This window comes from Chelonia mydas, chromosome 19 (assembly GCF_015237465.2).
Source record: "Chelonia mydas isolate rCheMyd1 chromosome 19, rCheMyd1.pri.v2, whole genome shotgun sequence".
Lineage (NCBI taxonomy): Eukaryota > Metazoa > Chordata > Testudines > Cheloniidae > Chelonia > Chelonia mydas.
Window position 1 is genome coordinate 13,102,728 of NC_051259.2, and position 19,967 is coordinate 13,122,694.

The window sequence follows — 19,967 nt, forward strand, 5'->3', positions numbered from 1 at the left end:
ATGACCTGAAATTAAGCAGAAGTAGAACACAAAGCCCTGGCAGGGATGATTTAGTTGGGGATTGGTCCTGCTTTGAGCAGGGGGTTGGACTAGATGACCTCCTGAGGTCCCTTCCAACCCTGATATTCTATGATTCTATGAACACCAAGGTTGATCCTGGCAGGAGAATCTCTGAAGCTGGGTTAGTTTTCTAAGGAAGGGGAATTGTGGTGAAATATTATTAATTGTTTGTAGTGCAGTAGCACCTCGGAGCCCCAGTGATGGCCCAGGTGTTAGGTGCTGTGTGAACAAAAAGCTGGTCCCTTCCCCAAAGAATTTGCGATCTAGTTTCCTACGGGTTGGGGATTCCATCACTCTTAGGACCTTTGAGTACTGGAGGAACAGTGCACTGCAGAACAGACTGCAGGGAGCGATCCTGTACCAGAAGGGGAGGGGTGAGGGAGTTCTCACATCTAGGAAATCAAATGTTCTGGCTAGCCCCATTCTTCAGCCTGCTCTGAATCTCCCTGTTGGAGAGGAGGCGGGGTGACAGAGAGGTTAATCTCAGCACTACTAATGCTAATACTTGGCTCTGATAGAGCACTTTTCATTTCTGAACCTTGAAATGCTTTACAAAGGTGGGTGAGTATCATATCTCCATTTTACAGATGGGGAAACTGAGGCACAGAAAGGGGGGAAGTGACTTTCCCAAGGTCACCCAGGAGGTCAGTGGCAGAGCCTGGGATAGAACCCAGGTCTCCTGATCCAGTGCCCTGCCCCTTGCTGCCACCCACGGTTTTCTCTGAGCTGCAGACACTTGGCACATTGCAGGATTGAGCCCTTGCAACGGCCATAGTGGATCAGACCAATGGTCCATCTATTCCAGTATCTGTCTTCTGACAGTGGCCAGTGCCAGATGCTTCAGAGGGCAATTGTCAAGTGATCCATCTCCTGTCATCTACTCCCAGTTTCTGGCAGTCACATGCTTAGGGATACCCAGAGCATGGGGTTGTGTCCCTGACCATCTTGGCTAACAGCCGTTGATGGACCTATCCTCCAAGAACTTCTCTAATTCTTTTTTGAACCCAGTTATGCTTTTGGCCTCCACAACATCCCCTGGCAATGAGTTCCACAGGTTGACTGTGTGTTGTGTGAAGAAATATTTCCATATGTTTGTTTTAAACCTGCTGCCTATTAATTTCATTGGGTGACCCCTGGTCCTTGTGTTATGAGAAGGGGTAAATAACAACATTTCCTTTATCCACTCTCTCTACCCCAGTCACGGTTTTATAGACCTCGGTCACATCCCCCCTTAGTCGTCTCTTTGCCAAGCTGAACAGTCCCAGCCTTTTTAATCTCTCCTCAACGGAAGCTGTTCCAGACCCTTAAATATTCTTCTTGCTCTGTACTTTTCCCAATTCTAATGTGTCTTTTGCACCAATTATTCCACGTGTGGGCACTCCATGGATTTACATATTGGTCTTAGGGTTCTATCTATCTAAGATCTCAGAGCAGTAGCAAAATGTACTTAGAATCAGAAATGCTGGGCTGGAAAGGACCTTGAGCAGTTGTCAAGTCCAGCCCCCTGCTCTGAGTCAGGACCAATTTAACCTCCTAGACTAGTGGTCTCCAAAGCGGGGTGCGCGCACCCCAGGGCGTGCGCAAGACCATCTGTGGGGGTGCACAGCACGAGGAGTGCCACCGGCACGACGGCAGCACCACTCCTGGACCTTTGATTCTTCGGCGGCACGCCGGCGGCAGCTCGGCTCCCCTCGCTCCGTCTTCGGCGGCACGCCGGCGGCAGCTCGGCTCCCCTCGCTCCGTCTTCGGCGGCACGCCGGCGGCAGCTCGGCTCCCCTCGCTCCGTCTTCGGCGGCACGCCGGCGGCAGCTCGGCTCCCCTCGCTCCGTCTTCGGAGGCACGCCGGCGGCAGCTCGGCTCCCCTCGCTCCGTCTTCAGGGGCACGCCGGCGGCAGCTCGGCTCCCCTCGCTCCGTCTTCGGGGGCACGCCGGCGGCAGCTCGGCTCCCCTCGCTCCGTCTTCGGCGGCACGCCGGCGGCAGCTCAGCTCCCCTCGCTCCGTCTTCGGAGGCACGCCGGCGGCAGCTCGGCTCCCCTCGCTCCGTCTTCGGAGGCACGCCGGCGGCAGCTCGGCTCCCCTCGCTCCGTCTTCGGCGGCAGCTCGGCTCTCCTCGCTCTTCTGAGGTTTTTTTTGCTTCCCTAGAGCTGGCCGTGGGGGCGCGCAATTCAAAAAGTTTGGAGACCCCTGGACCTAGACCATCCCTGACATGTGGTTTGTCCAGTCTGTTCTTAAAAACCTCCAATGACTAGGACTCCACAACCCCCTGAGAAGCCTGGTCCAGAGCTTAACTCCCCTTCTAGTTAGAAAGTTTTTCCTGTTATCTAACCTAAATCTCCCTGGCTGCACTTTGAGCCCATTAATTCTTGTCCTGCCTTCACTGGACCTGAAGAACAATTGATCCCTGTCCCCACTCAGTCTTCTTTTCTCACCTACAGGGGTCAGCATACAGCAGGGAAGATTTGTAGACATTAGTGCCTGCAAAAATGTCTGCCTGTGGCTGAGGACAGGGACTTGTGTGCACAACGGTGTATTTTGCACGTGCAATTGCATTTACACGTGCGCACACGCATTATGGGGGAAATGTGAGCGCACGTTTCAAAATCTGGCCCTCTAAAGACACTGACATATTACGGAGTTAATCCCTCCTCCACCATCCCATCAAGGCCTGGCTTCTGCAGTCATAGTCCGTAATGCCACTCTGTTCCAAAGCCAGAGCAATTCCAGGCATGGCGTTAGGGAGGGACTGGGTCAGGAGTGGGGACAGAATTTCTGTTTCCCCATCTCCTCCCTTTGCTTCATTCCCAGCATCTCATGGCTCCCTTGGGCACAAGTCCCTAGCTCAGCCCTGCAGGCGCCCATACGTCTCCCCCTGTGCTTTGTTCCTCATTTCAGCCCTTCGCTGCGTCATGGGGCTTCCCTGCTTGCTTGTGCCCCACTCCCTGGCTGAGCCCTGCCCCGCAGCATCACTGGGGTTGCCCATTGCACCTGCTGCATTGCCGACTCCCTCACTTCCCCTTCTCCCTCCCTCCCCCCCCCCCCTTTGCTCCCCATTTCAGCCCTGCATTGCCAACAGCTCTCCCATATTGTCCCCTTCCCTTTGAGCAAGGTTCAGCCCAGACTCCAGAGTGTGCAGGGCCAGGTTGCAGCGTGTACCTTCCCCTGGTGCATTCTACCTGCCATATTCCTTCCTTACGCCCCTCTGCCATCTCTCGGGACGGTCGTCCTTCAGCAGTGTCCATGTGATAATGTGTAGCCGGCTTTTATATGTTTACCAGTTTAAGACCAACAGCTAATAAATCAGCCTTTACAGCCGGCAGCTTTGAGAGGTGACTTAGAGGGTAAATCCTTCTCTTGAACTATGTCTTGCCGAAGGAAGTTTTAATATCCAAATTATAGCTCTATGTCTAGAGATCACGGAGATTGATAGCCCCTATTAATAACCAATTATTTCTCAAATACATTTGCCATGCAGTTAGGCCCAGGCCGTCGGCCGGCCTGAAATACTAAATGTTCTTTTAAAGTGCAGTGACAAACATCGTATATTTTGTATTGATGCCGGCTTCCCGGCTGACGTGGTGTGAAAACAATAGCATCCACAACCCTCGGATTGAGCAATACATCAAGTGCGCTCCTGAGCGTGAGAGAGAACAATGCCAAGCGGCCTTGCCAGCAGTCAGTCCCCCCCAGAACATCTGCCCTGCCTGGCCATTGTGGTGGTTTCTGAGCCGAGATCTGCTTTTCCACATCGTGGGAGGAGGTGCAGCACTGAAGAGGGTGGCCAAGGATCTGGGAAGGGTTTTATCTGATGTCTACGTTGCGGTCAGAGCTGTGGCTGCAGCACATGGAGAGATACCGGCGCTAGCTTAGAGCTCGCGAGCTCGAGGAACAATAGGGAAGCTGGGGCAGCCCAGGCTAGCCGCCCAAGCTCATACCCAGGCTTTCAGGCAGCCTGTGATGATTCAGCTTCGCTGCTCCAGTACTCATGCTCGCTAGGTCAAAGCCAGCTCAGGTGTGTCTACACGAGCGGCAGATACCTGGAGTCAGCCCTAATACAGTCCACGGCAAAGCTCCCTTTGGTTTCAGGGAGATAAAATCCAAAATGACACATGGTCATCGCTCAGGGCCTGGCCCTCCTGTCCTCCTGCCCATACTTCCACCGAAGCCAGTGAAGTGCCAGATCAGCCCCACCACCCCGAGGTGGGACCAGATACGGGACTAACCTTGCTCCATCTGGCACCGGTCAGCGCTGGGTGACCCCACCCCTCACAGGCTTCTGCTCAGCTGACATCTGGAGAGGACCACGTGGGTGTAACTGAGGGCAGGTTCTGACCTTTGACCTGTCAGTATAGAAAGGTCAGCTCCATCCAGCAATGTGCTGTGGATAGCATGGGCAGTGTTTGCACGCCGTGGTCTTTCTCATGTGCCCTGTGCTAAGCACCCTTGTGCCGTGTCCCCCACCCAGTGCCCGGTGTCATTCCTTCCTGCCTGGGGAACTTGCACTGTGTCCCCAGGTCACATGCCAGAGCCCCATGTCCCTATGCAGCGCCCTCTGTCCCACACCCCCACATGGTGCCCCATGTCCCTGCGTGATGCCCTCTGCCGCGCATGCCTGCATGTCACATACAGTTGTTTCTCTCTCCTCTCTCTGTAGCCCTGTTTACAGTACTGGCCTGAGCCAGGGCTCCAGCAGTACGGGCCGATAGAAGTGGAGTATGTTTCCCGATCAGCCGATGAGGATTTCGTTGCTCGCCTCTTCCGGGTGCAGAACATCACACGGGTGAGGAGGGGGGCGCATCTGGTTGTCATGCCAGGGTGCTGTATTGTGTGGGGGTGGGAGTGGGAGGTGGGTGTTAGCTGATCTGAAGATATTCACCTTTCCAAGATGGTCGCTCAGCCAGGAGCTCCAGGCTGTACCCTGCAGCAGGGGAGGGAACTCATGTGGCTCCTGAGTGACTGCAGAGACTGCACCAGCTGAATGCTGGAGTCAACCCAGCTTTACCAGCTGTGTGAGGACATTCACTGTGTTTTCAAGAGCACAAAAAAGAGGAGGAGAAGGCAAATCCAGATGCCATGTGGACATCCAACCCCAGAAATGCTGCCCTTAGGATTACCCCACCCCTAACTCCCCAGAGAGCAGCCTTATGTAGTTGGTTAATTTCACTTGAATACTGGGTTAAATGATCCCTTAGCTGGTGGCGTGGCATCCTGCCACGAGACTTCTCCCAAGTTACCCTGATAGTTACATAAGCACCCCCTGACCCTCCAGCCCACTCCTGTTGACAAAGTGTCCCTCATGAAGACCAGCCAACGCCTTCTGGAGTGTCTATCTCCTTGCAGCTGTTCTGCTCAAACAGAGGTGGGCTGCAGACTGGAATCAAACTTAGAAGCCAGTCCCACTCCTGGCCAAACGCCCATTTGTTTCAAAGGGAGCTGCATCAGACCCTTAACCAGGAAGGGAGGAACTTTCATTCCCATGCTGCACTGGATTAGGAGCTTCTCTCTGCATGTGGCCAGCTCTGGGGGATTCACAGTGACCACAACAGGCTATTTTTGCAGTACCAGAGCTGGACTCAGGCCAGAATCCCAGACCCAAAGGGTCTGATTCTCATTTACACTAAGGGTTGATCGACATGAACATATAGTTCACTGCAAGCTGGGATGTGAATCGACCCCACACTCTCCCAACTGTCATGTGCGCCCGGCTGACACGCATGAACCGTTTGTTAATGCGCTTCGAACTAGTCCTATTTCAAAGAGAGCAGTGTGCATGTTTGTGTGTGCGTGCGCGCGCATCAGCGGGGTGCACACGGTCAGAGCGCGGCAGGCTAGTGTAGGGTAGATGCACACCCCGCTTGCCATGATCTGTTTGTGTAGATGAGCCCTTAGCCACTTGACATTGCTCTGTAAAGGGCCTTAAAGGTTGAGATCCTGTAAGGAGGCCTGTTCTGGCCAGATTTCTGTCCTAAATCTCAGACCCAAGAAGTCTGGATAAGTTTCAGGGAAGCATCCATGCTTTCTGGAGCATGTCTGAATGGAATCATTTAGAGGTCTGCCCGTCGCTAGCACTTAACAATGGTTTGGAGCAAGCCCTGACCTCATTTAGCCTCTAACTTTAATGTCAGAGCCGAGCCTGCCTGACGGGCTTGGGTGCTTCAGTTGCATTTTGATTTCTCACTTGCTGTCCTGCATAACTGAATCAGAACAGAGACAGTCCCTGACCCTCAGGCTCCTTCCTTTGCTGTAGCCCCAGGGGCTATTTTTAATGGGTACCATATGCCAGCAAAATGTCCACTCCCCACCAGCACCTGTGTGGCAGGTGACTTCCAGAATAACTGCAGGCAGGTCATTAACGGTGGAAACTGACCAGCGAGGGAAGGTAAATGGCATGTGTGATGGGTTCCCCCCAGGTTGCCACCTGGAACTGGGGTACCACTGAGCCCTCTGACCTACCAGCCTGGGCTTCCTCTCAGACTGTGCTGCTGTGACAAGTTGCAAAGCCCTCCAAGCTTGCACTTTCCCTAGCATTCACACGGGTAAGGACACACCGAGCTGCAGTCACATGTGGGCTCTCTAACTGCCAGCCTGCCAGCCTAGGACCCCAGAGCAATACTGTCCTGCCCTGGTCCAATCTGGCCAGTATATGGGTGTAACACCGGGTCCGCCTCTCCCTTGACGTGAAGAGGACCATGCACACTTGTGGTAACCAAGCTGAGATTTTCCCCAGGCCCCTTAGTCAAACGCACACTGGTTTGGATTAAAACATAAAATAAGTTTATTAACTAAAAAAGGATAGATTTTAAGTGATTATAAGGGATAACAAAACAGATTACCTAGTAAATAAACAAAACCACAAACTGATCTTAACACACTAGACAGGTAGGATATGAATTAGCAGATTCTCACCCTGACTGATAAACAGGCTGGCAGATTCTTAAGGCACAGGCTGCCTTTGCTTTGCAGCTCGGGTTTCCCAGGTTTTCATACACAGGCAAGAAATCCCTTAGCCTGGGATCATCACTTCCCCCCAGTTCAGTCTTTGTTCCTCAGATGTTTCCAGGTGTGTCGTTGTAGGGAGAGTGAGGTACCCTCATGATGTCATTTCCCCCCTTTTATATCTTCTTCCCACTTTCTGGAAAGCTCTTTTGCTGTGTCAAACAGTTCCCATTGTGTAGTGCTATCTCTGAGAGGTTTCTATTGTGCATAGTTCCTGGGGTGGCAGATGACAGAACAAGGAGCAATGGTCTCAAGTTGCAGTGGGGGAGGTCTAGGTTGGATATTAGGAAACACTATTTCACTAGGAGCGTGGTGAAGCACTGGAATGGGTTACCTAGGGCGGTGGTGGAATCTCCATCCTTAGAGGTTTTTAAGGCTTGGCTTGACAAAGCCCTGGCTGGGATGATTTAGTTGGGGTTGGTCCTGCCTTGAGCAGGGGGTTGGACTAGATGACTTTCTGAGGTCTTTTCCAACCCTAATCTTCTGTGATTCTATGAATCCTTGTGCTTGTGTGCATTTCCTCAGCAAGCCACCAACATTGTTTGGCTTTTTGACTGTTGTACCAGAAGGCTGCTTGTGGGTGTTTTCACCCTCACAATGTGTTTCAGTAACACACACAGAGCCAAACTTCATAACTTCACATACGACGATAGCACGTACACTCCAACGAGATATTAATGTCTAGCGGATCCAGGCTTTTAGGATGATACCTCACAAGGCATACTTTGTACAAAACATATCCTAATTACACGACAGTGGTGAATATTGGGGTGCCAGGGTGTCACAGCATGGAAGTCAACATCAGATCCTCTCTGGAACTTACAAGCAACCCAGGTGAATGAGGAGCTAGGATCTTTAATCCAGACAGCAGAAAGGACCTCCTGAATTGTCGCCTCTTCCCCAGATTATCTGGGATTTGGAAAGTTGTATCATGAATTAGACGAAGCTGTTTCAAACCCCGGAACTCTGCAGTCCTGCCTGGGCTGCTTTAATGGGAAAGCGTTTACACTAGAGAATCAAATCGGTCTGTGTGGCTGCTGCTGTGTGTGTCTGAGGGTGGTTGCCGGGTGCTGCTGTGTAGAGTGGGAGAGAGTGCGTGTGGCAATGCACTGTGTGAGAGTGTAGTTGTGTGTGCTGCTCCAGGTGGTCTTATGTCTAAAGTGTGTGTGAGAGGGGCACATGTAACTGTGAAGCTGAGCTAGGTATGGTATTGGCTGTGTATGATTGTGATGCTGCTCTGTGTGGTGTGTGTGATACTGGGACCCATGTGCGTGGGTATGCTTGTGATATTGAGGGGGGGTGTATGTGTGTGAACGTGACGCTGCTCACAGTGTGATAGGAGAATGAGAGTCAGTTCTTAGTGGGCTAAATTATCCTCTCCTGGCCGTTGGTGTAAATCCCGAAGTCAATGGTGTTGTTTCAGCTTCACATCTGTGTAAAAAGGAGCAGAATTGGGCCCTGTGTGTACATCAGCGGGGGCAAAGCGAGCCCTGCGCACCATGCGTTGATCTGATTTTGCCAAGCACTGTGCCGTCCTTTGGGAGGTGAACGTGAGATCAGCCTGTACTGCCGTATTGCAGGGCCCTGGCAGTGGGAATTCTCTGGCCCCGCTGATTTTAGAGCTAAGAGCAGGTGCCTGGTTCCATCCCACCTGGGTATTTAGGATCCTAGCCCGAGAGATCCAGTGCTGTTTGCTGGGAATCCAACAACCTGCCTTAGATTTCTCTCTCCCTTCCCTTTCACCCACCCGCCTCAACTCCCCACACAGTTGTGGCTGAAAACAGCAATCCCAAGTGGAGTGCTGGGCCTGGTGTTTCATTGCACAAGCCAGGCTTCATTCCCAGAATATTTTCATCTTCCGAGTCAGAACTGAGCCCCTCATCCATCTGGCTAAAGCCCAGGCTTACTTAGCTTTGTGCATATAAATCCATCTTCTCCCGGAGCCTTCTAACTGCATTAGGTTGCAAAGCTAACTAGATTACTAGGGTATTAAAGAGCATTCTTACCATTCTCCGCCCCCTGGCCGGATGGCCTTGTTTCAAGAGGTTTGCAGTGAACAAAGCATGAATAAGTGTAGGTGCTCTCAGCCAAGTACTTATGGTGGCAGGACTGAGGTGCATTATATGGGGAGTCCAGGATGGGGCTAGCGGCGGGGCTACAGGTTAGGTTGAGGTGCATTGGCATTGCAGGGAGCCCAGGACAGGGATAGCGGGGGGGGTACAGATTAGGTTGAGGTGCATTGTCAGAGCTGCATTTGTGTTTGGTGGGTTGTGACTGGAATGGCCAGGGCAGTGCAAATCAGGGTTGAGATGCACTAGGAGAGGTGCTGGGGAGATGACTGAATAGCAAGAGATTCGGGGAGGGTGGGTAGATGGACACTTGCCTGTGCGCTGCCCATGTGAAGCCTCCCTTCCACAAGCATTAACAAGTCCTGAGTCGCCCCTTGCCCCCACCAGACTCTCCAGCAAGACATCTAGGAGGGGGCCATACTCACACACTAATGGGCCTCTTCTAGTTGCAGGAAGGGCACCTGATGGTCCGGCATTTCCAGTACCTGAGGTGGTCAGCGTACAGGGACACGCCAGACTCCAAGAAGTCGTTCCTGCACCTGCTGGCCCAAGTGGAGAAGTGGCAGGAGGAGAGCGGCAACGGGAGGACAATCGTGCACTGCTTGTGAGTAGCCCCCGGAGAACAACAGCCTGCTCACCTGGGCTGGTGGCCAGCGGCTCCCGCCAGCCCACATGCCCAAAGGGCTAGAGGGGAGCGACCCCCATCAGCCCACCCGCCCTTAGTGCTGCCCAAGGGCCCTCCGGGGCGTGAAGTCTGTATTTAAGCAAAGCCACCGTTGATGCAGTTCCGTGCACGCGCAGCGCCAAGCAGGCACCTGGCAGCTGCCATCTTGGATTTCCTCTGATCCCTATGGTGAGTTTTGAGGCATTTAAAAACCACCTTCCCAAAGCTCTGACCTCACTGGGCTAGGAGCTCAGCTGGTGGAAATCGGTGTCAATCCGTTCAGCTCGGTGGACACCAGCTGAGGTCCAGGCCCACTGCACCCAGAGTGGAAGCTGCTCCTGTCGCTGTGGGGTTGAGCAGCAATCCCAGCCGCTGCGCAGGGTCCCGGGAGCCTGCCGGGCTTTTCAGGAGAAGGGGATGCAGGCAGCAGCTGAGTGATTGCAGTGACGTGCTCTCCAGCAGGGCTGGTTACCGAGCTCGCACTCTATGAGTGCTCTCAACTGTCCTCCATCCATTTGCACACATACAGGCATGCGCGCACACAGACACTGGGCATAATGAGTTTTCAAATCGACAGGGACAGCAGGCGAGCTTTTAATCAAAAATTAATTACAACCTCATCCGTCTTCATTAACCTAAGTATAATTTGAGAGCGTCCTTTGTAAAATACGGCTCTCCGCCCCCTCAGCGCTCTGAGGAGATGAAGACCGGGAGGTAAGAGAGGGAGCAAGGCGAGGAGGAGGGTGTGGAGGCTCATAAATCAGAGGCCGGTGTCTCTGGCAAGGCTGATGCATTTGCAGGGGGAGGAAGGGTGTACCCAGTAGCTTTTGGCGCTAAGCAGAACAATGGGACATGAGCGATACACTTGGTTCTGAGGGCAGCCGCTACCCCAAATAGACATCACAGATAAAGCGGGGGAAGAACAGGATCATCCACCCCATTTTACACAGGGGGACCGGAGCCATGGAGAGAGAAAGGAATGTGCCCCAGTTACATAGGAAGTTGTGGCAGAGCCAGGAATTGAACCCAGTGCTCTGAGTCCAGGCCTGATGAGCTGCAAGACCCCAGCCTTTCTCGTTGTACTGCCTCTGACGAGTCTTGGTGTATGGGGCCACAGCCTTGGAATGATCGTCCCACCACATGTGAACCAGTTTGCTCAGTTCGGAGTTAGAAGAATGTCATTATCACAGTGGGGCGGTGTTAGGTCACAGCTTTGTGAGAGGTTCAGTCAGGCCCAGCCTGGCAGAGGGAAAACCCAGACCACCATCCATGAGTTCTAGGAGAGCAGGCCCAGCCAGGAAACGCGCAGTGTGAACAGCTCCTGGAAGAAACCACCCTCAAATTCATTCCGATATGCCAGAGACGGCAAAGTGAGGTCCCTCGTCTCAATGAGAGGCTCCTACCACAGACCCCAGGGGTCCCCCACTGCTAACCTCCTGCCAGAATGAAAATTCCTAGCCCTTGTCTTCCATCTGAGTCAGGTTCTGATCATGACGATACTTCTCCTCGCTCACCAGAGCTACTTAACTTCCTTAACAGGCCCATGGCAGGGAGAACAGGAGGATGATGAGGCAGGATGGTCCATGGTTATAGTGCTGGCCTGGGTTCAACTCCCTGCTATACCCCGGACTTGGTAAAGTCACTTAGTCTCTGTGCCTCCGTTCCCCATCCCCTGGGGATAACAGCACCATCCTACCTCATAGGGGGCATCCTGAGGATTCAGACATTAAAGATTATGAGGGGCTCAGACACTGTGGTGCTTGGGAAACAAGGTCAGCAGGCCTGAAGGAAGGTTCATGCCTCTGAAATTGCCAGGACCACTCTTCATACCTTTTATTAAACGAGCTACAACCCTGGCTACCACCAGCCCTCTGGTACAGGAGCCTATTGCATCGTTTGGTCCGTAGCTCAGCCATTTCATCCTTTGGTGTTCCGGGGTGTCCGGCCGGTCCTGGCGACGTGTGGCTCTAATGAATCCGTTTGCTCCCTGACTTGCTTCTCCAACTCCTCACTCGGACAGTAGTTCGTCTTTTATTACTGAAAAGGGGAAGGTATTATCTGCTGCAGCAAGTGCTGATGCACACCTGGGTGCCTGCAACTAATCACCCTGAATGGAACTGGCCTGATTTTCAGAGGGATTGCATGCTGGCAGCTCTCACTGCGATCTGAATATCAAGCCACTTCTCAAGGCCCCCAAGTTGAAAGCACTGGCATTTGCCTCTCCATGCCCCACTTCCTACCTTCCGGTATCACGGAGCTTAATTCACTAAAGCCTGTCAAACACCAGGGAAAGGGGCCAGCCATTGCAGCTGGTTTGCTGTTTAGTGAGGCTGCTCTTGGGGCAGCTGCTCTGTGGATTTCCTTGTGCGCTGGCTCTCCACTGACTGACTCCGTGTATGTCTCCCTCTAGGAATGGGGGTGGTCGGAGCGGCACATTCTGTGCCTCTACTATGATCCTGGAGATGATCAAGTGTCACAACTTGGTGGATGTTTTCTATGCTTCAAAGACCCTCCGCAACTACAAGCCAAATATGGTCGAGACCTTGGTAAGTTCTGAACGACGCCCCCCACACCTCCCGTCCCTTCTGCCTGCCTCCCGCTTGACCTGCCGCTGTGTATCAGAAAGTCCTGCTGTGTGTCAAGGCACACTGGGATCCAGTTAATCCAGCCTGGACCGGGGAGCCAGGAGGCACAAACACCAAGCCAGCGTGGATGTATTCGTCTCAGCCTGGCACTTCCTTCCCCTGCCCCAGCCACTTGCTGAACGTGACTTGGGTGCATCCCAGAGTCTGAGGCAATGACCTCGTAGTATCATTGCTGGGCTCGTCCCCTGAATAACAAAGGGGCGGTGGTTTGTAATTAATTCACTAGGTATGATTCCAGCTGTTCCTGGGGGTTAGGAGCAGTAGGGGTCCTGGCTGAGGAGCAAAGGGGGGCAGCCCTGTGGAGCATTTTCTGGTCTCAGGCTCCCTGCCAAGCCCCGTGGTCCGCTGGTCTCCTTGTTCTGATGGCACTTGCCTGGTGCGCACACTGTCAGATGTGTGCAACTGGTGGTTTCAGCAGAGTTTCCCCATGGGTTAGTTCATACCCTAAACTCAGGGAGTGCAGATCTACGTGAACGGAGACTGGAGAATGGGCTGGGAGGCCCCTAGGGCTGAGCCTGCTGGGTCTGACACTGCTCTGCGTTGGAGTTGCCATACCAGAGCAGACTTGTCACCCACTCAGTGTGGCGACCTGATCCTCACAGTGGGGCCAGTGGTGACTGCACCCCTCCACCCTGCTCCCACGCCATTGTGCGCAGGATGACGGTGCTTAACAAGGACGTGGTCCCACATGATCCCACCTGCAGTGCTCCAATGAGAGCCACACTTATGAAGGCCTTGCTGTGACAGATCCACACAGGACACTGGGGCTCAGTTCTCTGCCCACCCGTCTCCTGGGTGGGATACAAGGGATTCCTCTACACTTCAGTGGGAAGAGTCACTCATATCCTGCCAGGGACAACAGGGCCTGCAGTGGGTTGCGTTTGCCTGTGGTGGCCCTGCCTTTTCTATCTCCGAGCACCAGAACCCATTGCGTACACACCACGTGCTAAAGACAACCTAACTACTCCTGTGTAGGTACAAAAGAAAACCTAACAATGGTTTAGGCCCATTACTAGATGGAGATGGTAAAACTGTTAATCATGATGCAGAAAAGGCAGATGTGTTAAGTAAATATTTCTGTTCTGTATTCAGAAAGAAGCATGTTGATGTGTTTGTGGCACAAGAAAATGATGTCTGGGGGAGGAGAATGATTTCCAGTCCATTGGTATTCAAGAAGGATGTTGAAAGACATCTGCTAGGGATAAACATTTTTAAAGAAGCAGGCTTGGATAACTTTCACCCAAGAGTCCTAAAAGAGTTGGCTGAGGAGATAGCTGATGTTAATTTTTAATAAGTCTGGGAATACCGGGGAAGCTCCAGAATCCTGGAAGAGTGCTAATGTGCCAATATTCAAAACGGGCAAGTGGAATGACCCGGATAGCTGTAGGCTGACTAGCTTGACATCAGTCCCAGGCAAAATAATGGAAAAATTTATACGGGATTCAATTAATAAAGAATTAAAGGAGAGGAATATAATTAATACCATAAGCCAATATGGTTTTATGGAAAATAGGTCTTGGTTTCATTCTTTGAGGTGATTATGAGTTTGATTGATGAAGGTAACTGCATAGATGTAATGTACTTAGACTCTTATATGGCCTTTGACTTACTCTAGAATCATAGAATATCAGGGTTGGAAGGGACCTCAGGAGGTCATCTAGTCCAACCGCCTGCTCAAAGTAGGACCACTCCCCAATTTTTGCCCCAGATCCCTAAATAGCCCCCTCAAGGATTGAACTCACAACCCTAGGTTTAACAGGCCAATGCTCAAACCACTTAGCTATCCCTCCCCCCACATTGATGTTCTGATTGAAAAATTAGCACTATCCAATGTCAGTAAAGCATATGTTAAATGGAGTAAGAACTGGCTAACTGACAGATCTCAAGACGTAGCTGTCAGTGGGGAGTGATCAAGCGAAATCACTGCTGATAAAATTTGCGGATGATGCAAAGATAAGCAGAGCAGTAAACAAAGTTGAGGACAGGCAGTCTACAGAGCGATCTGAATTGCTTGGTAAACTGGGTCTGTTCAAACAAAATGTGTTTTAATTCAGCCAGATGTAAAGTTGGCCATCTGGAACAAGGAATGCCGGCTGCACCTACAGAATGGGTGGCTGTATCCGAAAAGCAGTGACTGCAAAGGGTTGAGGGGGTCATAAGTAACTCACCGTGAGCTCTCAGTGCAATGCTGTGGCAAAAAAGGCTGATGCGATCCTTGGGCGTGTAGGAGGAGGGCAGTGATTTTATATCTGCACATGGCATTGGTAACTCCGATGCTGGAAACTGCATACAGTTCTAGTGTCCACAGTTTTAAAAGGGTGTGGAAAATTTGAAGGGGGGAGTGCAAAAAAGAGCTACCAAAATGATTTGAGGTCTGGAAAAATGCCTGACAGTGAGAGCTCAACCTGTTTAGTTTATCAAAGAGAAGATTGAGAGTGGACTTTACCGCATATCAGGACCTTCTCAGGGAGCAAATACCAATATTACAGGGCTCGTTAATCTAGCCGAGAAGGACAGAACAAGAACCAATGGGTGGAAACTGAAGCCAGATAAATTCCAGTTAGAAGTAAGGTACAATTTTTTTAACAGTGAGGGTGATCAACCACTGGCACAGACTCCCAAAGGAAGTGGTGGATTCTCCATCATTTGATGTCTGCAAATCAAGACCCGATGCCTTTCTGGAAGATGCTTTAGCCAAACCCAAGCGACTGGGCTCAACGCAGGGGTAGCTGGGTGAAATGGAGTGGCCTGTTCTATACAGGAAGTCAGACTAGATGTTCTTATGGTTCCTTCTGCCTTCAACCCTAAGAACTTTGTTGTCGGCATTGGGCTACAACTCACACAACAACCAGGCTTCACCATAGCTCTTCCCCTCTCCATCCTTGCCATTGGTCTCTTTCCGGATCTCTCCTGTGCCCTTTGTGGATCCTTTGTTTCTGCCAGCCTGTGGTGTGGCTGGGTGGCAGGCAGAGGCCTCCCTTCTGCCGTCCAGTCCTCAGCAGACATTGTGTGACCTGAGCAGGCTGGGTGAAGGTGGGGTGGAGTAAGACGAGCGGCACGTGGCCATGGGGTTTTGTGCCCGTGACATCCATTTCCCACTGTCTGGGCTCTCATACAAAGCCATGCAGGATGTATTACCCTGGGAGGCGGTGCAGGTAGCTCACACCTGGGGCCTTTCTCCTGCTGGAATCCTCAGCTCCGAATTCTGTGATGGGGATCAGCTTGGTGGGTTTAAAGCTGCTCTAAGGAGGACAGTGGTGGTTTCGGCGTGACTGGCTGTAGGTTAGGAGGGGAACACTTCACAGAGCACATCCCTGTGGGCCCTAGTGGGCGGGCGAGGTGGCAAAGCGTCTCTGCGCATTGCCCCTGCCCTCAGCACCAACTCCGCAGTTCCCATTGGCCGGGAACTATGGCCAATGGGAGCTTTGGGGGTGGTGCCTGCAAGCAGAGGCAGTGCACGGAGCCCCCTGTCCTCCCCAGGGGCCATAGGTATGTGCCGGCCATTTTTGGGAGCAGCGCGGGGCCAGGGCAGGCAGGGAGTCTGCCTTAGCCCCACTGCACCGTCAACCAGGAGCCACCCGAGGTAAGCACCTCCTGGCCAGAGCCCACACTCCTCACACCTTTCCACACCCCAACCCTCTGCCCCAGTCCTGAGCTCCGTCCCACAGCCAGCACCCCAAGCCCCCTCCTGCACCCCAATCCCCTGCCCCAGCCCTGAGTCCCCTCCTGCACCCAAACTCCCTCCCAGAGCCCGCACCCCCTCCTACACCCCAACCCCCAGCCCAGGGCCCCCTCGTGCACCCCAGCCCTCTTCCCCAGGCTCAGCCCCCGCCCATACTCCAAAGCCCGCACCCTAACCCCCTGCCCCAGCCCGGTGAAAGCAAGTGAGGGTGGGGGAGAGTGAGTGATGGAAGGAGGAGAAATGGAGTGACCAGGGCGGGGCCTCGGAGAAGGTGCAGGGGTGGGTCCTCGGTGCAGGGGCGGGGCAAGGGTGTTTGGGTTTGTGTGATTAGACAGTTGGCAACCTTAGCAACCAGAGATGTGGCTTCGGCCCATGTAGACATACCCGAGCTAGCTCCAGTCACAACAGCAGTGAAGCTGCGGCCGTGGGGGCAGCCACTCCAGTACGTACCCAGGGTCCCAGGCAGACTTGTCCAGGTCCCCTGCTGCTGCAGCCTCACTGCTGTTATTGGCGCTAGCCAGCTCCAAGACAGCTTGGGTGTGTCTACACGGGCTGTGGCCACACCTCTGGCCACGGCAGAGTAGACACCCCTGAGCTAGCACTCGGCCATGATTTGCTTGTCTCTAGCCAGTCCCCTCAGTTTCTCACCTTCACTGTACCCAGTTCACTACAGAGTAAAGCGCAGCCAAGGTAAGTCTTGTCCTCCACAACAACTGCGTTCATGGAGGTTTTCTTTGGCCCTGTTGAATTGCAGGCCACTGGTCCAGTTTTAAGCAAGAGAGTCCAGTTTTTAAATGGTTTGCCCTTGTCTGGTACTGTTATAAAACCAGACGTGCGTTTGTCCAGTGTTAGACATGGAGGATGCCATTTTGAAGAGTGCATTGCGTGCCCCACCAGCATGACCTTGCTGCAAGGGTCGAAAAGGGTACTGACCGGGCCATTAAAAGTCCGGTCAGTGGGGGCCCAGGGCTAAGGCAGGCTCCTTACCTGCCCTAGCTCCGGGTGGTTCCCGGAAGCGGCCGCCAGGTCCCTGTGGCCCCTAGATGCATGGGTGGCCAGGGAGGCTCCCTGCCCTGCCCCCGCCCTGAGGGCCAGCTCCACAGCTCTCATTGGCCGGGAACCTGCGGGCGCAAGGGCAGCACGCGGAGCCTCCCTGGCCACCCATGTGCCTAGGGTCTGCAGGGACTTGGCGGCTGCTTCCTGGGAGCTGCGGTAAGTGCCACCAGGACCCCGCACCCCCTCCCACACCCCAACCTCCTGCCCCAGCCCAGAGCCCCCTCCTGCACCCCAGATCCCTCATCCCGGGCCCCACCCCAGAGCCCGCACCCCCTCCTGCACTCCAAACCCCTCGGCCCCAGCCCGGAGCCCCCTCCTGCATCCTAAACCCCTCATCCCCAGCCCCACCCCAGAGCCTTCACCCCCCGCCTCACCCCAACCCCTTACCCCAGCCAGAGCCCTCTCCCACACCCCAAACCCCTCATTCCGGGCCTCACCCCCCTCCTGCACCCCAATCCCCTGCCCCAGCCTGGTGAAAGTGAGTGAGGATGGGAGAAATTGAGCGAGCAGGGGCAGGGCTTCAGGGAAGGGGTGTTCGGTTTTGTGCCATTAGACAGTTGCCAACCTACCTACAGCTGGTTGGGGTGAGAGCTACATAGGGGTCAAGCTGGGGGTTTTATCACTTTGTGAGAGGAATCCAAGTGGTTCGTTGTCATTGCGTTTTTCAAAGCAAGGTGGCTAGCGTGTTTGCATTGCCTGGATTATAAAATCCCTCGCTTTAAAACTGAAATGGCTTTGGGAGGGATGTGCTTTGCATTAGGAATTAAACCATGATTGGGCGGGGGGAGAACAAGTAATAAAAAGGTGCAGTTGACAGGCATGAAGTCGTCAAGTCCATTGGGCTAAATTGCAAAGGTATTACCAAAAAGCAGCATTTCGGATCAGAACACAATCTTTTCCCAGCCTTAAATGAACCTGAAATGTCTACTCCAGGAAACTCAATCTCATGGAGCCACTGTGGGCCAGATCTCCCACTGGGGTAAATGGGGGTAGCCTCTCTGAAGTCAGGGGGTCTGCTCCACTTCAGACCAGCTGCGGATCCCGGTGGGCCTCCCCCTCCCCCCCCCCGCCCCCCCGGTATTGGCTGCCTGTGGGGGTTTATTTTTACATTATTATAAAAGGAAACAATCCCTTTCCTTAATCCAAAAGCATTCTGTGGTTTTAATCTCTGCGGCTGCCTCCTCTCTTTGATTTCCTTCCCCTAGACCCCCCCCCCCCCCAAGGAGGGAGGAATAGCTCAGTGGTTTGAGCATTGGCCTGCTAAACCCAGGGTTGTGAGTTCAATCCTTGGGATTTGGGCCAAAAATTGGGGATTGGTCCTGCTTTGAGCAGGGGGTTGGACTAGATGACCTCTTGAGGTTCCTTCCAACCCTGAAAGTCTATGATTCTAAGATCCCCCCACACCTGGGCCAGCCTAGTGGTACCCATCCCTCCACACGGCTAATTTAATTCTTTTTGTAGGCCCACTGATGGTTCCCACAGAGCTCACTGGAGGATTCTGCTTTAGAAGCACTTAGCACTCTCACATAGATTTCCTGTGCATGGGATTTTGTGCCCCCTCCTGTCTTTGTGTTTGCAAAGGAAATTGCATGCAGACAGGATCCTCCTTGCTCTGAGAGCGTCCCGAGGCTCATCCCCCTCCCGAAGTCACAGCTATCATCTGCTTGTGATGTATTGCGTCCAGTTTTGGTCCCCCCACTACAGAAGGGATGTGGACAAATTGGAGAGAGTCCAGCGGAGGGCAACGAAAAGTATTAGGAGGCCGGGGTATATGACTTACGAGGAGAGGCTGAGGGAACTGGGGTTATTTAGTCTGCAGAAGAGAAGAGTGAGAGGGGATTTGATAGCAGCCTTCAACTACCTGAAGGGGGGCTCCAAAGAGGATGGAGCTCGGCTGTTCTCAGTGGTGGCAGATGACAGAACAAGGAGTAATGGTCTCAAGTTGCAGTGGGGGAGGTTTAGGTTGGATATTAGGAAAAACTATTTCTCTAGGAGGGTGGTGAAGCACTGGAATGGGTTACCTAGGGAGGTGGTGGAATCTCCGTCCTTAGAGGTTTTTAAGGCCCAGCTTGACAAAGCCCTGGCTGGGATGATTTAGTTAGGGTTGGTCCTGTTTTGAGCAGGGGGTTGGACTAGATGACCTCCTGAGGTCCCTTCCAACCCTGATATTCTATGATTCTATGATTCAAGCTCTGACGCCCTCTGGTTGAGTGATGAGTCCCTAATGGGGTTGGGAACCAGAGAAGTCGATGGGCACATGCTCTGCTAGTGGAAAAAGGGCTCGTTCTGTTAAAGGCACCAGGGCTGCTCTATCGCCATGGGTTGATGCCTTACTCGGCGCATTCATGCACGACCGTGCTCTTAGAGTGCAAGATGTCCAGGGCAGAAAGATACTTGTAAACTTTAGGACCTAGCTAAATAAATATATACAAATCCTCCCATTCAGAGGAACTCGTTATTTTTAGCCCTTCCTCTAATGGGAAAATAAGATCCTGTATATCTTCTAAATATAGAAAAATCAATGCACAGGGTAGCAATTCTAGCCAGGGGAAATTTTCACACAGGACCTAAGTCGTGGCCACAAAATGTATGCAGACAAGGGTACTTTAATTGCTCCCACTAAACCCAGACTGGTGCAGGCAACAATTAACTGTACCTGTACCAAGGGAGCTGTAATGACTCAGCTGTGCTTACGGTGCAGGCATCCAAGCCATTGCACTGAGAGGAAGGTTGTAAGTCTTTGCTGCAGGGAGCAGTTTGTTTCAGGCTCACTTCCTTGAATGTGAACAGTAAGACTC

The 19,967-nt window shown here is 52.9% G+C and overlaps 1 protein-coding gene across 11 annotated transcripts in view; it reads left to right on the forward strand.

Moving 5' to 3' along the window:
* PTPRU (protein tyrosine phosphatase receptor type U) overlaps positions 1-19,967 on the forward strand; it is a 298,799-nt gene that overhangs the window by 276,861 nt on the left and 1,971 nt on the right. For 8 of the 11 annotated variants that reach the window (XM_043532241.1, XM_043532239.1, XM_043532240.1 and 5 more), the window contains 3 exons: positions 4,712-4,837; positions 9,569-9,726; positions 12,197-12,332. In XM_043532241.1, coding sequence (XP_043388176.1) covers positions 4,712-4,837; positions 9,569-9,726; positions 12,197-12,332 — 420 coding nt within the window. The remainder of the gene's footprint in view (positions 1-4,711; positions 4,838-9,568; positions 9,727-12,196; positions 12,333-19,967) is intronic. The other 3 variants (XM_043532242.1, XM_043532243.1, XM_043532238.1) reach the window with 1 other exon arrangement.